This window comes from Odocoileus virginianus, chromosome 1 (assembly GCF_023699985.2).
Source record: "Odocoileus virginianus isolate 20LAN1187 ecotype Illinois chromosome 1, Ovbor_1.2, whole genome shotgun sequence".
Taxonomy (NCBI): domain Eukaryota; kingdom Metazoa; phylum Chordata; class Mammalia; order Artiodactyla; family Cervidae; genus Odocoileus; species Odocoileus virginianus.
In genome coordinates this window covers 71,579,383-71,601,647 of record NC_069674.1, presented here as the reverse complement: position 1 = coordinate 71,601,647, position 22,265 = coordinate 71,579,383, and the positions used below count along the sequence as shown (strand labels likewise).

The 22,265-nt window shown below is 33.8% G+C and overlaps 1 protein-coding gene across 2 annotated transcripts in view; it reads right to left on the bottom strand.

Moving 5' to 3' along the window:
* Positions 1-723: 723 nt before the first annotated feature.
* PTPN12 (protein tyrosine phosphatase non-receptor type 12) overlaps positions 724-22,265 on the bottom strand; it is an 87,560-nt gene continuing 66,018 nt past the window's right edge. For both annotated transcript variants that reach the window (XM_020880321.2, XM_070469796.1), the window contains exons 12-18: positions 15,278-15,363; positions 10,315-11,291; positions 6,442-6,519; positions 5,545-5,612; positions 4,593-4,623; positions 2,125-2,232; positions 724-1,592 (exon numbers count right to left, since the gene is read on the bottom strand). In XM_020880321.2, the coding sequence (XP_020735980.2) occupies positions 1,531-1,592; positions 2,125-2,232; positions 4,593-4,623; positions 5,545-5,612; positions 6,442-6,519; positions 10,315-11,291; positions 15,278-15,363 (1,410 nt within the window). In that variant the 3' untranslated portion in view covers positions 724-1,530. The remainder of the gene's footprint in view (positions 1,593-2,124; positions 2,233-4,592; positions 4,624-5,544; positions 5,613-6,441; positions 6,520-10,314; positions 11,292-15,277; positions 15,364-22,265) is intronic.

Here is a 22,265-nt window from a genome sequence, read left to right as displayed (position 1 = left end):
ACTCCTCCCCAAAGAAGTCTTTACAAATGATTTCAGTGCCATATTATACAAGTCATAAAGTGTATGGAGACTAGGTATTTTTTTCAGTTAAACTTTATTTCAGTTTAAATTTTATTAAGAAAATGACATGCTATAGAGGTGTTTGTTTCTTGTGAATATCAAATGCCCACTGGATTCACAATTCTTTTTTTTTTTTACCAAATATAGGAGGGAAATGTGACATTCTAAGACTACTGAGCTTTGAAAATTTTTTGACATGAAATTATAATAGCATTTTCTCTTCCACAATGATCCTCCTTCTATTCATATATGGTTACTTTATCTCACCTTAGTCTTGTTGCAGAGGGAAAGTACAGATATCTATCAGCTTCAATCCAAAATGTCAAAATTCAGACTTGGTACTTATGGACAGGACCTCTGCTGCAGTGCAGGATGGGAAGAAACCAGTTCCCCTTATCCAACCGCACCTTTGTTTGGAGACTTCCTGGATCCCAGTAGGCAATAATGATAAGGCTGAGAAGTATGAATAGGGCTGACTCAAGATAAGTAGTTAGAACTGCACAGCCATGTTGTTGCAGAAGGTGCTCCCTATTTTATAAACAAGAGATTAACCCCATTCACAACATGACTTAAAGATAAGATTGAGCTGGCAGGAAGGTGGATATTAAGTCTAATTTTCTAAAAATGAGGAATGAAAAAACAAAACAAATAGGCACTGTAAAATTGTTTTTGTTTTTTTAATGACAGGTCAAATATCCTGAACACATATAGTTTGATAGTCTTCTAATCCCAGTTGAGTTCAAATATTAAAGTAACACACACAAGCTAAGAGAATTCAATATTGTTCCAAGGCACTTACTGAATCTCCATGACTAGATGAAAACAAGGACAATTAGGATGGACAATTAGACAGTATATAATATAAAAATAACTTTTTGCTTACAATTTACAAAATGTATTATTATTACAATCTTTGATCTCTGATAACCTGTAAAGCTGGCTGCATGAATCCAGCAATTTTAAAAATCAGAAACTATTTTCTAAAACTTCAGGGCAAATAATTTACAAATAAGGTACACAAAGATTTAGACCATGCAGAAATTTCTTACATCTTCTGTTAATAATATTTTATGACTGCAACTTTATCAAATTATATACCTACTTGCCCTGTACATATACAAAATAATGCATACATGATAAAACATTAGCAAAAAAGAGTAGTCCTTAAACTCTATTTATCATAAAAGTATTACTATATTAACATGTCTACAAGCAGCGTGTAACAGGGTTAAGAGACATTAAGGCAATAATACTTGAAGTTACAAAATAAACCAAACGTAATACTTTTCCTAAGTGTAATATAAGGCAGGTAGATGGTCCCAGCAAAAAAAAAAAGAAAAGAAAAAATCACTAAGGTAACAATCTACACTGCTGTTAGTCCCACATTTTTAAGATGGAATACTATAAATCTGGCTTTCAGTGGCACTTGAATTTTCCAGTATAATTTAAAGTGTCTTTTAGTTCCCTGAATCATGTCCATTCTGAAGGTGGATCTCTTGGTCCTTTAGGTTTTCCACAGCGATTACCAAAACCTATAATCAAAATACCACAATAGTTGGCTAGTGTTCAGAAATACTTTTACACTATTAAACCATATCTGTAGACATTCTTCTTTTCTGGAACAAATAAATTTCCATATGGAAATTCAGCATTTAAACAAATATCTACAAACATAAACCAACTCTTAATTTCTCCTGTATAGTTGAAAAAAAAACTGTTTCTTTTATAAAAATAAAATCAATTCTATAAAAATGTAAGAGAAACATTTAGGATATTTTAGTCTTTTCAACACAAAAGTAAGATTTGTTTACATACTACATTTTATATTTTAGTTTTTAATCTCATATGAAACAGGATAAATTTATTTTATAATTAATTCCAAGCAACTTTGATGGTACTTGTTTTATTCTTAGCAAGTGTTGTTTAAAAACCTGAAGAAATCATAGCATAAAGTTTGATAAAGTTTGCCTTAAGAAATTCTGGAGTGATGGCAAATAACTGTTTTTCATTCTTGCCAGCATTAAACACAATTATAGTTTAAAAATTATTTTGTAAACAAATTACCAATCTCTGTGGCTTCTGTTGGACTTTCTGATTGTTGATCTTTCTTGTTACTAAAAGTAGGTGGACATTCTGTACAGGTCTCTGTATGAATACCTCGTGCTGGATGATCTAAAATGCAAACCAAAGCCATTATTAATCACAGTCATTTGTTGTATAATATGTAAAAAAATTCCTCTAATTGCTTTTAATGTGGGCAAATAGTTAAAAGAGCGGTTTTCTCTTGAGCATCATATTTTTAGAGGCCCAGGCAAATGCAAGGGTAATGAACACAGGAAATCATGTTAGGTGTGCTTACAGGCACCTAGAAATGTGCTATGTGAGACTTCTCCTTTTACTCTTACTTTAACTTCAACTGAGATGCTTTTCTGTGGAAATCAATAGCAAATAAGTTCATAGTTTATTAATGGAGTTAATATTTGCACCTAAAAAATTACCTATGTAATTCTTTTAAGGTTTAGCATTGCTTAAATTGTAGATAGTTTACTTATTTAACTGCCAGTGCTTAAAACTAGTAACAAAAGAAATCAACCACTATGATTCAGTCATTCTTTCACCACTCACCACCTTCATCACACCCCCTATACCCCTGTAATGAACTTTTCTGGAAACTTGGAATACAAGTCAAATGATAGACTATCCTTGTCATCAGGTACTCATAATCTAGAAAGAGACTGACAAACTTTTTCTATATAAGGCTAGACAATAAATATTTTAGGCTTTGTAAGCCACATATGGTCTCTGTCCCATATTCTTCATTGATTTTTGTTTTTATTTTCTAAAATTAATTTTGCTTTAAAAAATAATAAAATTTATTTCATTTTTTAGTTTTACTGGAGTATAGTTGATTTACAATGTTGCAATTCTTGGTTTTTATGTTTAAACAACTCTTTAAAATGTAAAAACCATTTATTCAGCTCAAGGGCAGAATAAGAAAACAACTCAAGAGCAGAATTAGGCCTATGGGATATAGTTTGCCAGCCCTTGGTCTAGTAGGAGAAACAGACAAGAACATTAATTATTATAGCAGTGTGGTAAGTATAGGGACAGAGAAGAGAGGCATGTAGATGAAACTAGTGGTGGTGAATATTCATGGTTGCCTTCTATGAGGAAATGATGATTTAGATTAAAAGCTTCAATTTTCTGAACGAAATAAAAGGTTTACTACTGAGTATGAGTTAGTGGGATTCATGATTTTAGAAAAAAGTAAATGCTGAGGGCTCAACTGTGGATCAATCCCAGAATTGTATGCTCAATCTATAAAACTGAACAATGTTCCCCAGCAGTATTTAGTAATCTTGAGGGATAAAATAAGATGGCATGGGAATCAGGGACAAGAAAGTTAAGGATAACTATGTGTGTGATTAAAGTGATGGATGATGTATATCTAGACTAGAGGAGAAAAAGAAACCAGAAAGGAGTTAACAAAGAAAATAAAAGACCCAGGGATCTAGCAGTAGTAATATAATAAAGATAATAATAACAGCACTGCTACCATTTCAATGCCTACCATGTGCTGGGCACTGTGTATATATGATTTAATTTAATTAAACCTTCATAACAATCATAACCTACTCTAGAGTAGGTTACTATCATTATCTGCATTTCACAGAGAAGAAAATTGAGGCCTAGAAAGATTAGGTCACTTCCCAAAGCCACGTCAGATGTAAAATGGCAAAAATAAGATTCCAATCTCGGTAGGCTTGACACTAAAACTTCTACTCTTTTTCCTTATATGTTGCCTCAGAAAAGTAAACAGAGAATAATAAAGAGTTTATGTGATGGAATGAGCCCCATTAGGCACAGATTCAGGGTGACAGCAGCTGAGGCAGAAGAGAGGTTAGGGCAGAGATGATAGATAAACTGAGGGAATTGTACAGGCTAGGATGTTTGGTGAGCCACTCACATAGTTACTTCTTTAAAGGAATGAACAATAACTGGACCTATTTTACTATGATAGTAAAAGTAATGCAAAGGAAAAATTTTCTAACTTGGCATATAACACTGGGTTGAGCTAACATAATCTTACAGACCTTCACAAATGTGAAAGTCCTAAAAAGAAAATTTCCAAAACAACCCAATCAATCATCTAGGTTAATTTTGGGCATTTATTCAAATCACTGTCACATCTAGATTCTAGATGTTTTTATAAACAACAGAAATAAAATATAAGAAAATACTCTAAAAATTATTTCCTTCCTATCAGTCATTAATGACTGATAATAAATGCTGTTTATGCTCCTGACCCATAATAATACCTGATATAATAATAAATTTAAAAGAATTACACTACATAATTCAGGTTTCAGAGAAGTCATCCTACATATTTTTTCACATGGAGAAATAACCAAATAATAACAACAAAAACACCAAAAACAAACAAATATCCAAATGTGTACACCATGAGACATGCTATTTTATGTAACTTAATCTATATAATCTATAGCAGAAAAGAACACAATCCAACTTACCACATCTTTCACTTCCAGAGGTTATCAAGCCCTATAAGGAAGACATTCAAAAACTATTATAGTATATCCCTTTCATGCACAAAGTATAGAATTGAGGTGTTATGTGAGTATATATCCCAATAAATCAAGATCTATCAAGATTCTCAGTGTCAAAGGAAAAGAAAACAATGGTGTTTTCAATTAAGAGTTAAAAATTTTAATATGGTGTTTTTATATTGGGAATAAAAAGACAGGGAAATTCATTTTTCCTTCTGGATGAAAACCAAACTTGCAGCATTTACTGATGAGATAATATGCATACAAGTGCATTTTGCCAAGCCTCTACTGTATTCATCAAATTATATTACTGACTGTAAGACATATCTTTATTAGTTACCAATACTTTATGTACCAGTTAAAAGTATGTCACAATGTTTTTTTTAACCAATTTTAAGATAAACTCCAATTTTGGAGATATTCAAATATGAGGAAAATACACAAAATATTAATGTTGATAAAAATAGCATTCCCATTGCTAAAATATTGAGCTACCAAAACATTTCCTGAATGTGAAAGGAAAGCTCACATAACCAGAAGAAACAAAGGGAGAGACTATATACCTGATTTTATAATAGAAAGAACAAACTCTAGGATGTACTATGACCCTGAAAATCATTAACTCCTGTTCCATTCATATCTCCAAAATGGTTTGAAACAAGGCATAAGTTACAAATTTCAAAAGCAGCTTGGAAAATAATACTCTGAAGTGATGGTCATGATGTTCTTTAAAAAAATTTTTGATCTGACATTTTATATAGGCTTTTTATGTGAAATCATAGCATAAGATACAATTATCAAAAATTATATTTAATAGTCTTAAGGTGACAGTTATTATAATAAACAACTGTTAAGATCAATTAATAAAAGAACAAAAATACTGAGCTATAGCTCTTCTAATCCCCAAAAGACTCACTTCGGGTTTTTTCTGTTCAGACTGTTCCTCATTTTGAAGTTCACTCCACTCAGCTCCTACAGATGTATCTGAGAAAAATTAAATCTTACAATTAAAATTAACATCTTTAATTCTTGAAATTTCTTGCATTCAGGTAATATTTAAAAACAGATATTACGGATATTTAGAAACTATCACTTCCACTAAATTTTTTCCCAGTTTTTATTAACTGAAGAACATTCCTTCAATTTTTTCTTTTTAAAATTTAAAAATTCCATTATCAGAGCTTATATAAGCACATTGTAATCTACAGGTATGACAGATTTATTTATTTAGCATTAATGAAGTTTACAGCTTCACTATTTTTTTTTAATTCTTAAAATCAGTTAAAATTAATAAAATATTGGTAAAATGCAACAGATAAGACAGGTAGTGAGCACCTCCACTGAGCACAAAACATTGTAAATATAGTAAAGTTGTTTCTGTATTCCTTTTCAGGATGAGGAGGAGAAATATGTATGTGATCACTTTCTCCCACTTTTCATTGATAATCTTGTGGACTTAAGTGTCACTCAACATCATCTGAGTGACGCTGCCAACAACAGAATTTAAATGTATGTCTTTTCATATGCAAATGCTATTTTTAATGAATGAAAAGACAAATTATATACTGTTATAATTACATTTAACTGAATTATAGTATTTGATATAAATGCAGCCATTTTATTAGCAGTCTTAGCAAATAAAAACATTTTAAGGTATTTTTCATACAAAATATTAAAAACATTTATCAGTGTAAATTCAAGCCTGTTTTTGAATTTAACTATGCAGCTCAAGAGCAACAGATTATAATTAGCCATGTTTTTCAGAGCTTATTATTAGAGTATAAAATACGTAAGATCAGAAAGATACACTCACTATGTTCATTTGCTAGTACAAATGATTCAGGAGTTCTTTCAGGTAGGGGAGGAGGCGAATCTTCACTAACATCAACATCTATATTAAATACATAAAATTTAGACAAATTATGAACTTGTTAGATATGTTAACTCATTTAAAAATGAACTTGTTATCTAAACAAAATGAGAGCTTTTTTGACATTCTTAAAAATCACTGTCACAAGTATCTAAGAGAACTGGTCTTTAAAAGTGCAAAAAATAAACAAGATATCCTTATCACTAGACTCATTATCAAAAAGAATTAGGAAGCTTATTGAGCAAAAAAACCTCCATCATTGTTGCACAGAAGAAATGTCAGTGATTCTCCTGACACCCTTTAGGCATCAACCACACTGTCCTCTGAGTTTTCAAACTCCAACAGGGAAGCCAGCAGGCAAGTGCCACTGGGCTTGCTGATGATCCTTTGAGTCCACAAAGGGAAGCTTTGTCGTTTGAAGTCAGTGTTTCCCAAACTATAATCAACAGCATAACTCCATTTATGAGTTTTGCCATACTGTGGACCATATAAATATATATTTAAGTCCCACTCATTTTCAACTTAATGATGTACTTCAGTCATGTTTTAAATAAATATTCATGACTAAAATAGATTGATAGTGCTAGTTATTTTTCTAACACACAAAATATAACCATTACAAATTTTAGGGCAAGAGAGGGGACTTATGTATACCTATGGCTGATCCATGTTGATGTATGGTAGAAACTAACATAATATTGATAAGCAATTATCCTCCAATTAAAAATAATTTTTAAAAAGGGTCCAGTAAAATGATTCACATGAAAGCAAATTTTTTTGGAATGTTCATTTCTTTAGTGCCTAAAATCTTGTGAACAGTGCCATATGACCATACTTTGAGAATACTGACTGAAGCCATATTATAAAAGCTTTTCATCAGCAAAAACAAAATTAGCTCTTGGAAAAGATAATGCATTAAGTAAGTCTCATTAAGTAAGTCTCATCAGTTAGCCTTATGATGCACATGAAGACTATTAGATCCTTTGACGTTTCACTGGAGGTAGATAAAGAAAACATGAAGATACAATTTTTTGTATCCCTAACCCTTAAAAATATTAACAACTGTGCTATGACACTTTGCTGTTTGAGTTACAGTCTACTACTTTATATATATAATATCAGTATTGTAACTCTTTCTTGCATATAAAGTTAAGCAAGTAAAAGAACTATCCACCTTACCTGGCAGTATCGGTCTGAGTATTAATCCTATTTCCCCTTGCCCCTTTGTTACTAACAGCTCACAGTGAAGAGATGGGTATTGTAAGGAAGGAACGCATAATCTTGGCATTGTGGTGTCATTTCATAATTAAGTGAACAAATCAGGAAGTGGTCTGGTTGTTTACATCAAGTATCTTTTGGAAACTCTATACCTCTTCTGTTTTAACAGTCCTCATTTTTAAGACTTTATTTTCTAACTGTATACTTGGCTTCTCAATTGCATGTTTCTCCCTGGATCTTTGAATTGCCTTTCCTGTGTAATAAAATTCTGTTTCAGATGTTAGCTAACCAGAGATGCACATTTTCATAGGCTTTTGTAAATAATACACTTTATGGGAGCCTAGTGTAGCCATGTTTGAAAATCTTTCAGGAAGCCTGAGTCAATATTAAAATCAGAATTCATAGCCAGGAATTTGTTTCCAGGCAATAACTTATGCAAAAGGTTGTTTCAAGCATCAAAATTATTCCATAACAAATTTTAAAACAAATAAGCAAACAATAATCTAATCCTGGTGTCAGTGGTTCATCTACAAGGTAAAGAATGAATAACATTAAAATTTAGGACTGCTTGAGGACTTCCCCGGCAGTCCAGTGGTTAAGAATCCACACTTCCACTGCAGGGTATGTAAGTTCGAGCCCTGGTCAGGGAACTAAGATCTCAGTGCAGTGTGATCAAAACAAAACAAAAAAAGAACTGCCTGTAGTTATGTTGCAACACAGAATGTTCTACAGGAAAATCTTTAATGCCAAAGTCATTTAAGCATAGTTTTGGTCAAACTGCACTGCCTGATACGCTAAAACAAACAAAAAAAACCCAAAAATGACAATTTCTTGTCTATGTATTTTCTTGTGTAGCTATAACCCAGCAGTTATTTTTCAAATCCTGAAGTTGAGGGAAAAAATATTAACAATTTTAAATTATGCCAAACTGTTACAATACTTATTATGGCAACCAGTATCTTCTAAAGATCCCTCAAATAAAATGCAGAAGAATCAAGAACTAGCTTGCTGCTGCTGCTGGTACGTCGCTTCAGTCGTGTCCGACTCTGTGCGACCCTATAGACGGCAGCCCACTAGGCTCTGCCGTCCCGGGGATTCTCCAGGCAAGAACACTGGAGTGGGTTGCCATTTCCTTCTCCAAGAACTAGCTTAGTTCTTAGTAAATTTAAGAAACTAGCTTAGACTCATCTACTCTATCAGATACATCCCCAAAATAAAGAAAATGATAAATAATGTTTGAGGTGAGGAAAACACGGACCACAGTATGGGTGAACTTGTCAGAATTAGAGGAAGTCATCTTTCATGTTCACTGTACTAATTTTGCCTGCACATAATAAATAGTAGTCTGTATGTGTCACTTCTAAAGTTCATGGACAAGTAAAAGACCATTGATAATCAATCTATCAGTAAATAGGTTTTGTGTTTATATATTTGCTCTCAACTTTATGTTCTGTTTAAGACAGCAATCATGGTAATTTTTATCAGATTAAAGAGGAGTTTCAAGATCCAATAATACATCGTGCAACTTAGGGCATGTGTTATCTTGAGATGCTTAGATTGCTTAAAGAGTCATTAATTCAACAGTAGTAGCACTGATGACTAGATATGGAAATATCCTATTTTTTACTGACTGAATTAAACTTCCCATATTCTGTTAGGCAGTTGCAATATTGCTCCTTGGTTAACCCCATTGTTGAAAGGAGCTTTTACTAAGAACAATTTTAAAGAGGTATGTTGTAGTTAAAAGATCATAAAAGATAATGAAATAGATATGTTTTTGTTGTTTAGTTACTAAGTCGTGTCCAACTCTTTGCGGACTGTAGCCTGCTCCTCTGTCCGTGGAATTTTCCAGGCAAGAATACTGGAGTGGGTTGCCATTTCTTTCTCCTGAGGATCTTCCCAGCCCAGGGATAGAACCCTCATTTCCTGCACTGGTAGGCGGATTCTTTACCACTGAGCCAACTGGGAATCCCTTACTCTCTGTAACATACATGGGTGGAATTAAATAGCCAATATGTCAGTGTCACTTTAAGTAATTCTACCTTCTCTAAATTATTTCCAACTATTCAATCATAGAAACTTTTGACCCATTTATACTAAGAATTGTAAGATGTAAGAAGAGAAAGTTTTCAGTTACAACAATTGAAATATTTTGGAAACACAGAGTCTGGTAATGCAATGTGATCAAACTAAGGTAACAATAAAAATAAATTGTTGTTATTGTTCAGTTCATAAGTCATGTTTGACCCTTTTGTAACCCCATGGACTGTAGCCCACCAGGCTCCTCTATCCGTGGGATTTCCCAGCAAGAATACTAGAGTGGGTTGCTATTTCCTCCTCCAAGGATCTTCCTGACCCAAGGATCGAACCCATGTCTCCTGAACTGACAGGCTGATTCTTTACCACTGAGCCACCAGGAAAGCCAACGGTAGAGGCTTACTTTAAAAAAAATTAGGATAAAAAATAATTGAATTTTGCTGTATGTTCCGGAGTAATGTATAGCATAAAACATAATGAATTAATATAACAAAATTGCTCAGAACAGTGACTGACTGGCACAGAGTAAAAAATTTTAAGTGTAGATACTATTATTATTACCTTTTTCAGCACCTGAATGTATTGTTCCCGCTATATCATGTCTAGCAATGGACATTGGTAATACTTTCCTTGTAGAAATGCTACTAGTGGCAGCAGAAACAGTGGCACTTGCTGTTGAAATACTGGTTTTATTCTTGGTCACAGCACCATCAGAGTTCCTTTCATCTGAGTCAGAGTCATCAGAGTGAAGAGGATTAGTAAAACTGAGGGGTGCTCTGAATAGAGGGGAACTGTCATGATGATCTGCAAGATCATGGGTTTCAACTTGTATTGTGGGGCTTGGTGTTGAACTCACAGTTTTCATTGTTTGACAGTGGATATCTGAGGATTTGCCTTCAGATGAATCGGGCATGGGTAGAGTCTTCTCAGGTCCATGAAATGACCACGTTAAATGTCCTTTTCCATCAAGAGGTAAGTGGTCTGGCCTTGGAGGTGTGTCTGAATTCTTCTGTGAGGCTTCCGGTAGAATAATCGGATCTTTATTTGACTGTGTTGCATTGCAGTCCACACAAGAATTCTGGGAAATATCATCAACTTGTAGATCTCTTGAACTCAATTCCTGTGACTTACAGATTTTATCAACTGTACACGGTGAAGCCGAAGCTGATTTAATTTTAATTGCATGTCCCCTATTTAAGAGTGTGTTCCCATCAAAACTTTTTGGTCCTTCTTGAAGAGGAACCTTCTTAATCTCAAAACTTAAATTTCTCTCCAATTTTTTATCTATCTGTTCAATAGCTGATTCATTTTTCCCTGTAAGTTCTGTTGATTTATTATAGTTTCTGTTGAGGTCTGTTGAAGGTTGTTCTGATGAAACCATGTGCAACACTGGCTTTGGATGATATCTGTCATTGTCCTGCCACACAGTAGTGACTGTTGGAAAAGCTGAAGGGGGTGAGGGTGTCAAGATGGGGGGCACTGGGTGAGGTTCTGGAGGCTGCAGTATTTCTTCCTTAGCATCCCCTTCTACAAGGCAACTGGGAAACAAGAAAAAAAAAAAAGGTATTATAAGAATGTTCATCCTTTTAAAAAATAAGTTGATAGGTAAGTTATGTAGCTAAGCCTCTTATGTTAAAAGTCAGTAAATAAAGTCTGTGGTTATGAATAAAAAATTAAAATTTGCCCAACTAAAAAAATTAAATGTTTAACAAGGTAGTAATACATAAACATTGTTTCAAGAAGTTAGATAATATTAAGAATTTTAATAAAAAACCAGCAGTCCCCTCCCAGCCCTCCAGTTACCCTGAAACATCAAGTTTCAACTTTCTTTTTTTTTTCCAACTTAAAAAAAAAATGTATTTAATTGCAGGACAACCTCTTTACAGTATCGTGTTGGTTTCTGCCATGCATCACCCACAGGTAGACATGTGCCCCCTCCCTCTTGAGTTTCCCTCCCACCTCACTCCCTGCCACCCCGGAGGCTGTCACAGAGCCCCAGCTTAACTTCCGAGTCACACAGCAAATCCCCACTGGCTATCCACTTTACATACGGTAGTGTGTTACATGCTATTCTCTCCATTTCTCCCTCCCTAAAGTTTCAACTTTTCAAAAACTGCTGCTTCTAAGATTTACATCCATATTTCAAAATATTATAAAATGCACAAACTTATTCTGGATCTTTCTATTTCACACATACTTTACTGTCTTCCAGCTATGTAAATGTCTTCTCCATCTTCCTAAGACTACTACTGTTTAGTTAGTTCAGTCTTATGACTAAAGTTATCATTCATAGCAGTGATAGCATCATACATAACTCTTGTTTTTCCCTAATAATTGCCTTGGGTTTCCTATATATTATCTGTAATTCAGTCCTTCAAATTTTCCTGCAGATTTGAACACCACCTCTCAACTGGTCAAACACACCACATAACCATCAATACCACAGAGACGTCCCTCTTCGAAACCTTGAGCTTCCCACTCCAGTTTGGACCACTGGCCCCTGACGCCACAGCAGAGCAGACGATTCTGTTTCCCAGATCACATCTTCCTTTTTCTGGGTATACATGCTTGATTTAATGGGTTATACCCTCCAATTGCTTCTTAAAAACTATAAATAGGAAACAAATTTCCTGAGGCCTATATAATTATTATATTTTCAAGGTTACTGACTTTTGGAAAAGGTATAAATTCTAGACTAGATATAACTTTCCTTCAGAATTTTATATCAGAATTATGATTCCTGTTCCTTTGAATGTGAGCTGTTTTTCTCCCTCTTGTAGCTTTCAAGGTTCTCCTTTTTTTTTTTTAAAAAAAAAAAGAAAAACCTTTGATGTTCTATAATCTCAGGCATGCTTAATTGCTCAGTTGTGTCTGACTGTGCGACCCCATGGATTGCAGCCCAGGCTCCTCTGTCCATGGGATTCTCCAGGCAAGAATACTGGAGTGGGTTGCCATGCCCTCCTCCAGGGGATCTTCCCAACTGAGGGATCAACCCAGGTCTCCTGCATTGCAGGCGGATTCTTTACCATCTGAGCCACCAGGGAAGCCCACAATCTCAGAGTGTTAACTTTTTAAAATCCATTGTATTACAGTATTTAATCCACTGTATTGAGAACTTTCTATACAAACATGTTAATACTAGGGACTTACTTCTTTGCTAATTTATTCTCTTCCAGTCTCCTTCTAGACTATGGCTAGGTTTAGTTTTCGTTATTGTTACTACTATTACTATGGGACAAATTTCCTAGTTTGATTCTCTAATATCTTTTCTCCACATTTTCTCTTTTTGTTCATTTTTTTGGGACATTTCCTTATCTTTGAGCCTTCCTTAATTAAAATTAAATTTTGATTTTAAAAACTTATGCTATTATTTTTAATTCCCAAGAGTATCTTCTTTATTATGATCTGGCTCTCTGATTCTTATTTCATAGTTGTAGCATTAAGTACTGAGAAAATAGGCCCCTCCCCCCATTGTGTGCTATCTCTGTTTTATCCACGTCCCCCTTTTCCCTGCTTATTTGGATATGTCTTTCATGTTAGAATCTTTTATCAAATGTCTGATAATTCCTGGCTCTGTTCATTTTAAATCTACAATTTAAATATTTATAAACCAGAATCATATGACTAAATCGAACACAACAAATGAGCCTCCTTCTCCAATATAACCTACACAACAGATGAACCTGCTTACTGCAGCCTACTAAAAAACAAAGTGTACTGTTTCTCATCAGTCTTACGCTATTTGGATTTTATTTTCAGTTAACAGAGTATTCTTTGTGGAACACAATGAAATTCTGACAATTTACTGCATGAATAAGAAAGATGACCTAAGTGTGTTATACAAAATCACACACACATAAAAATGTGAGTATATATCCCCAAATAAAACCATGACATAAGCTGAATGAACATTTTTCTGTTAACACTCATTTACTGCTTTTTAAAATTACCTTTTCGTTTGTTGAAGAAAAACAGGACTCAAAGTCTTAAAAAAGGTATATGAGAAGGGTTTAAAATTCAGAACACTCTACTCATTTTTTTCTCCATCAAAATTAGGAAGAGGCTACCACTATTTGTTGTTGGAGGTAGATGACCATATAAATCATAAATATCAGTGCATACTTTGAGGACCTTGACCTTGGCTCAATCTCAAAATCCAAATGAAAAGATTTTAGTATAGCAAAACAATGTTTCTTAATTTCCTTTAAGGTCATTATAGTGTCTTTAGGACTCTAAAGAACTGACAGTATGGGAGACAAAAAAGTTAGAGAACTGACAAGCTGTAGGTTTAAACTGGCTACCTTACACAGCAAATATGAAAATGAAAATCAAACAAGAAAGAACTGCTGAGAAGTGCTAGTGGGCAGCTGACACCCTGAGCATTTAAACACTGACTCCTAAAACCATCATAGGCTTCCTGATCTTCCTTATAGAAGCATGCAAAGGAATTCTAGAGACTATGATATATGATAACTATTACATCTTTTCTTACTTATTGTAAGCTTTTACTTTTGTAAAGAAGGATCTCATAAAGTACAGTAACTCAATGCCAAGACACAATCATAGTTGCCTCATCCAACTTTAGTCAACTACTATCAAACTTTTAAGGGGGAAAAAATTGGTGAATCCTATACAAAGAAGTTCTACTTTGCGGAAGGTCAAACTGTTTGGGCAGATCTATGCTTGGGATAAGTCATCCCAATAGCATTATTACAAATCTTCCACTGCGCCTCCTTTTAACTCAGTAACTCAATCTTAACTCTACATTTTAAAGAGAAAACCAACACTTGGTGAAAACCAAGTATGTGCCATGTCCTATATGTAGCATTTTCATATACATCATTTGATTTACTCCTCAGGAAAATAATTAAAAAGAAACCAATGAACCAACCAAACAAACAGAAAACAAAAATCAAAGAAATTAAGTGACTTACAACTTCAAAGCTCATAAGCAGCTGAAAAGGATTTCAAACAAAATCATTTTGACTACCTATTTTCTTTCCACACTACCATCCACCTGACCTAGCACTAACCTGAAAGAATCGGGAGAGAAAAAGGGTAACAGGAATATATATTTTTATCTATTATAAATGAGCACTTGGTATGAAAGTAAGATAATCTAGAGATAAATTAACTCATCTTTGCTAATAATATTATTTAACCTCTTCATATAACTTCAACATGCAAATAATTTGACAGTCTTATTACTTGTTATTAGAAAACTGAAATAAATCTTTATAATAGCTAAATTTTTAGTTGTTCCATATCAAAAGATGAGCTATAATCAATTCATGATTATGCTCACTGTTCTGGTATACTACTGAAAATTTATCTAAATTGAAAAGTATTTTTTATAGTATACCATTAAAAGATCAGCTGCCATACATGTTACATTCTAAACAAAAGAATGATAAGAGAAGTTATTAAAAAAAAACAACTTAGTAATATTCAGATTTTTGTTGTTATTTTAGTAACGGTAAGTAAAAGATAAGTATCGTTTCAAACAAAATGTGACATACAATACCTGCGGGTCCTTGGTGGTTTTGGAGGGGGAGAATCTTGTTTGTCATGATCTATGGAGCTGATCATATTTTCAGTGTTAACTTCATTCTGCCAAGAGGAAAAAAAGCCTCATTAAGGTTAAGGGAAAAATAATTTTCCTTCCTCATGTTTCAGATAAACTTTTTAATTGGGCTTTTGAATTTTTAAAACAACGCTAATTTTGCTGAATACTCAAATAGGTATTATATCTTCTATATTTAATAATGAAAAGCCAAATTCAATGAGAAAAATTAATATATAAAAAAAGTCCATCTCTAGTTACTAAAAAAGTCAATCATATACAGCAGCATTTCAATATACTTCAAACGCTCCTGCAAAGAAACAGATGTTTCAAGAAAATGAAGATCAAAGATCTTTTTTTTAAGGCATCACTACCACTAGATTTGTAACATGCAGATGTCGGGGGAGGGGTACCCACAAAGTAAGTCTTATGTCCTTCAACTTTCCTAAACTTCTTGGAGACATCTATTGCTGCCTACTATTTTTAAACAGGTCCTGAAACAAACTTTAATCATTCATTGCTCCATCATCCCTCTGTCAACATAGAATGCCTACTCCATTAGGGTACACAACCCCTATATCACTGCCTAACCAAATGGACCCACAAAAGGCAGACAGAGCCTCCAGGGGTATACTCAGTTCTTGCTGGTGACATGGACCAGTGAAGTCATTAAAAGGGACGATCCAGAGTTAGTACAGCTTTAGGTTGTATTTAGTTATGATTGTGAATAGAGATGTGAAATTATTATATAAAACATTGTCTTGAATTAGTTTAGCTTCAGAAAGTACCTCATTTTTCTATAGCTAGGCTGTGTTAAATCTGGGCCAGAAGACTAGAATGATTTTCACCCTTGCCTACATCTTACATAATTTTAGAAAACAAACAAACATCTTTCTAGATACTATAATCAACTAAAAAGTCAGTCACTCAGTTGTGTCTGTCTCTTTGTGACCCTATGAACTGTGTCAACTAAAAACTCTGAAACTGTAGTTTGCTTTTTTTTTAATTAAATGAACCTCTTCTATGTCCATCATGACATCTTCCTTATATAACAGCTTCTTGCCAGTGTCCTTTTTTACTAAGTACTCCCAACAAAAGGAATCAGACTCTAACTCTACAGCAAATTTGAGTGTACCCGTCTCCTAATATCAGATGCATCTGAAGTGTCTTACACATCTCACTGTGTATCTTGTTCTAATCAAAACAAGAGTTACATTATGAGATGAAAGTTTTCATCCTTCATTAGCCATCTCTCAAATTGGAGGCTTCTGTTGTAGGGATATCTGCTATAGGTAGGGTGACCATTAAATTTATTGTCCAAATCAGGACTTCTACACCTAGACAATGAGTATAAAATGGTTTTGCTTCAAGTAAATCAGGACTCTTCATTACCACACTTTTAGGTCCTCGACTATCACCAGAATTTAGACTCTGCATCATAAAGATTCTTCTAACATGGTAGTAATCATTTGCTTATTATTTCTATTAATTAAACAATCATACACCCAAAATAGCACTCATTAATATATTTGTACTAAAATCTATATAAATATTCTCACTAGGTTAAATAACTGTTTCTAACTTACAAAAAACACAGCAATTTGTAATAATTAAAACATAAATAGCCTCATGTCATGTCAAGTCAGGTTTTGCCACCAAATACCAAACACATATGCACACACACAAACACACCAACAGTACATTTTCAGCGCATTTTCAATTTTAGAACAGCAAGCATTGAAAAGGATACAAAAATGTAAAGGACATGGCCCCTAACTTTAAGAATTATATAACCATCCAACAAAAAAGTGAAAGGGTAGTAAATCATAAAGTGGTAAAATCTGTACACTGAAGCTATGAAATCAGAGAAAGGAAATGATATAGATGATAATATTAAGGATATAGTGGGGAATATATTAAGAAGTTGAAAATATGAACGTACCATGCAGAATGGCATTAAGGGGTGGATAAGACATTGACAAGGAGAACAGAGGAGCGAGGTATAGAACAGGTGGGACTGGAACAGGAAGAGAAAGTAAGGATATTTGCAGGCAAATGACTATATGTGACAAAGCAAAGAAGGTGTCATTAAAGACTCCTTATTCTGGGTGAAAGAGTGCCATTAACAAAAAGGGACAAAAGAGGAAAAGACCTTCTGGGGGAGGTCAGATTTTGAGCATGTTAAATTTCCAATGATTAAAGGAATTAATGTGGCAAGGCAGAAATGCAACTCAAGAGAGCCACTGCCCACACTGCAAGAACAAAACCTCCTACTCACTGGATTTAAGAATGGAACAATGTTCTTGGATTCCTAGTTTTTACCTACAATAATGTTTGCTGTACTGTTATATCTTCTGATCCTCTTATATATACACCTTTTGTCCCCACATTTGTCCTAATGTATACTGCTCTCTTTGGCTGCTTTTATTACCAGTTAAAATAATCACCAACTTTTGAAGTTGAAAGGTATTTCAGAAATTAAAGAATCTACCAAAGATTAGGTTCTAGTATATTGTTTGTTTCAAGCAGAGATTATTAAAATTACTTTAAAACTTCTGACCACCTTCATCCATTTCACTAAAGTTATGTTAATGTATTAATATTTCCACATAACAGAGCTGTATCAAGGGCCAAAAAAAAACCAATTAGAACCTAATAGTCAAATACTTAAGGATGACACCACTCTTAAGGCAGAAAGCAAAGAACTAAAGAGCCTCTTGATGAAAGTGAAAGAAGAGAGTGAAAAAGTTGGCTTAAAACTCAACATTCAGAAAACTAAGATCATGGCATTCGGTTCCATTGTTTTATGGCAATTTGGGCTCCAAAATCACTGCAGCCATGAAATTAAAAGACTTGCTCCTTGGAAGAAAAGCTATGACCAACATAGCATATTAAAAAGCAGAGATATTACTTTGCCAACAAAGGTCTGTTTAGTCAAGGCTATGGTTTTTCCAGTAAGTCATGTATTGATGTGAGAGTTGGGTTATAAAGAAAGCTGAGCACTGAACAACTGATGCTTTTGAACTGTGGTGTTGGAGAAGACTCTTGAGAGTCCCTTCAACTGCAAGGAGATCCAACCAATCCATCCTAAAGGAAATCAGTCTTAAATATTCTTTGGAAGGACTGATGCTGAAGCCGAAATTCCAGTATCTTGGCCACCTGATGCAAAGAACCGACTCACTGGAAAAGACTCTGATGCTGGGAAAGATTGAGGGCCGGAGGAGAAGGGGACGACAGAGGATGGGATGGTTGGATGGCATCACCGACTTGATGGACATGAATTTGAGTAAACTCTGAGAGCTAGTGATGGACAGGGAGGCCTGGCATGCTGTAGTCCATGGGGTCGCAAAGAGCTGGACATGACTGAGCGACTGAACTGAACTGAACTAAGGATGTATTATCACTTGCAGGACAAAATAAATATTACAACAAAGTGCTTAAAAAAAAATGAGGAAAAAATTCAGAATTCGATAATATCACTCCCAAAATGTACAACATAAACATAACAAGGATCATGATACAAATTATTGTTGTTTTTAGTTCTGGCGTCAACTAATGGTAGTATCTTTTACATACAAGAAAAAAGGCATGTATGCACACCTTAGAGATACTTGCTTACTGAGGTATTTCTGTATCCCAAGTCCATGCTACCGAATTTGAAAATAAATTTTCTCTTTAGATCTCCTACTCTTTTTTTCTTTTTTAGATCTCCTACTCTTGGAAGTGATTTTAGTTGTAGTGGTAAATATCTCTAACAAATACTCTTTATTAAACAGTCATATTGTTGACTAGCATTTCAAATGAAAATCTCTACAAAAATAATTCCAGAACATAGAGCTTTAAGAGGTTTTGTTTTTAATTCCTCAACTTCCATATTAAGTAGTCAGAGAAATAATAAAGGGAGATTTATGATTATTTCTCAGAGCATAGGTTCAAAAATGTAAGTAATATATTTCAAATCATTTTACTCATCATACAGTTCTAAGATAATTTCCCCCAATTTTTTAGATCCCACATATCTCTGACTGGGATTTGTGGCTTCCAACCATATATAAACATGTTTAAAAAACAAGTCATTTATATTTTAAAGTACCTAGAAAACAAGATTTCTTAAGAGGAAAACTTTAAAAGATTATCTAAAATGATAAGATATTTTATCCACTTCTATCCACTTGCCTTATCCATTCATCCACTGAAAAATACATTCCAGACATTATGGTACACAACCTTTGGCAAAGCTATCAAATACAGCTTTCTTATAATGGATTCTATAGAAAATTGTTTTTCCCTCTTGCAAAATAGGGAACCCACCTTGTTCAAATGGCAAATTCAGCAGTCACCCTGTCAGCTTTAACAGAAGTTAAAGTTGCAAGCATGTAGTATGTGTCTCCTATATAACCAGGAAATGAGATAAGAGACTAGGACTGAAATAACTATCTGCTATTGTATGTTATTTCACCTAATCTCATATAATGTATGATTTTTCTTGTATGCCTTGGGGATTTGTAAACCTTTGAGCTACTAGGCAGAAGCTATAACAAAATTATACTTGTAATGTGCAGTTCAGGCTAGTAAAAAGGAAGTTTAATTTTAGGAATAAAATCTAAAGAAAAATCAGGTAATGAGAAAACAAAGATGAAAATAATGCAATGTTTATCACATATTTTCTGGAGATAACTTAAATACAGTTAAAAGCTTTAAAAAATACAACACTGAACACTGTAATTTTTTTTTTCCTAGCAAAGGCAACAAAAGCAAATTTAAGCAAGTGGGATTATATCAAACTAAAAAGCTTCTGCATAGCAAAGCAAACAATCAGGAAAATGAAAAGGCAACCTACCAAATGGGAAACAATATTTGCAAACCATGTATCTGATGAAGGGTTAATACCTAAAAAAATTTAAGAAACTCACATAACACTGTAGCAAAACAAAACCAAAAAACAAACACAAAAAAATCCCACCACAAACAAGTCAATTAAAAAATGGACGGAAGATTTGAAAAGATATTTTTTCCCAAGACACGAGGATGGCCAACAGTTATGTGAAAAGGTGCTCAACATCACTAATATTGAGGGAGCTGCAAATCAAAACCTCATACCTATCAAAATGGCAATTATCAAAAAGACAAGGGAACCTTTGTGTATTATTGGTGGGAATGCAAATTGATGCAGCCATTATACAAAACAGCACAGAGGTTCCTCAAAAAATTAAGAATAGAACTACTATATGATCCAGCAATGCTACTTCTGTATATTTATCTGAAGAAAATGAAACACTAACTTGAAGATACACACAGACACACACACAAATGGAATATGGAATATCACTTGGTCTTAAAAAAGAATGAAATCTTGCCATTTGCAACAACATGAATGGAACTTGAGGGCATTATACCAAGTGAACTAAGTCAGAGAAAAGACAAATAGCATATGATCTCACGTGGAATAAGAAAACAAAAAACCAAACTCAAAGATACAGAAAACAGATTGGTGCTTGAAAGAGGTGGTGTCAGTGATAGACCCAAAGTGAGTGAAACAGGGTCAAAATTTGGAAATTTCCAGTTAGAAAATAAGTGTCATGGGATATAATACACAGTTTGGTGACTATAATTAATAACACTGTATTTTATATCTGAAGGTTCCTAAGAGTAAATGGGCTTCCCAGGTGGTGCCAGTGGTAAAGTATCTGCCTGCCAGTTCAGGAGACATGAGAGACCTGGGTTCAGTCCCTGGGACAGAAAGATCCTCTGCAGAAGGGCACGGCAAGCCACTCCAGTATTCTTGCCTGGAGAATCCCACGGACAGAGGAGCCTGGCAGGCTACGTCCAAAGGGTCACAGAGTCAGACATGACTTAGCGCATAAGAGAACAAATATTAACAGTTCTAACCACAAGAAAAATATTCTGTTAACTATGTATAATGATGGATATTAACTGGACTTATTATAGTAATAATTTCACGATATATGTAAATGTCGAATCACAATGGGGTACACCTGGAAAGTAATGTTACATGTTAATTATATCTCAACAAAAATTAATGTAAATAATTTCTATACATTAAAAATATTTGTTTCTAGAAATAAGGAAATGGTATAACTCTGAAATATAAAAATTTTAACTTTGAAATTAACATTGCATTTATGGAAAAAAACAAAAATATTTTTCAATTAAAGTTTAAAGAAAAATGTAGCCTACTTAGTTTTTGTAAATTTAAAGGAGTCTCAAGTAAAATTATACACAGTAATATACAGACATTCTATTTTATATTATAAAATATTTGGCTATGTTGAGCACAGGCTATAACAGGCTTTAATTAAACTAAAGAGAAAACAGGTGTGATAATACATGAGGCATAGTTGCATAATGATTCCTTTGTTGATGAAGGAAATAAGAATGAGGTCACATGCATGAATCTTACAAATCTGAAACTATCACATGTCTAATAAAGGAAATACACTATCCCCCAAATCCATGGGTCAATATTAGATTACTTAACACACTGAGGCAATAAGCATTTGGTTAACAAATCTCTCATTTATAACACCAAGATATTTCAAACAAATAGTCTCAGAAATTGCCAAAACCACATAAAGGGGGAAAAAAATTAAAACAAAGGTTATAAATTTTGCCACTAATATCTTCATTTTACTTAAGTTATTGGGGCTAAATTGGTTTATCAAAAGCTCAATAATAAAGACGTAAAGAAATTTATCCAAAAACTCCAAAAAACAGCCCAATACCTTCAAGGATAGAATGATTATATAGAGGAAGTAAGAGGAGAACTTTTTAAAAAGGCAGAAAGAGAGCACTGTGAGAAAACACTCAAATGACAAAGAACTAAAGCCCCAAAGGGACATAATCATGATCCTATAATTCTACTTAATTAAAAAGCACATACAAAGTAATGACAAAGCTGTATATCATGATGACCAAAAAAAAATAAAAT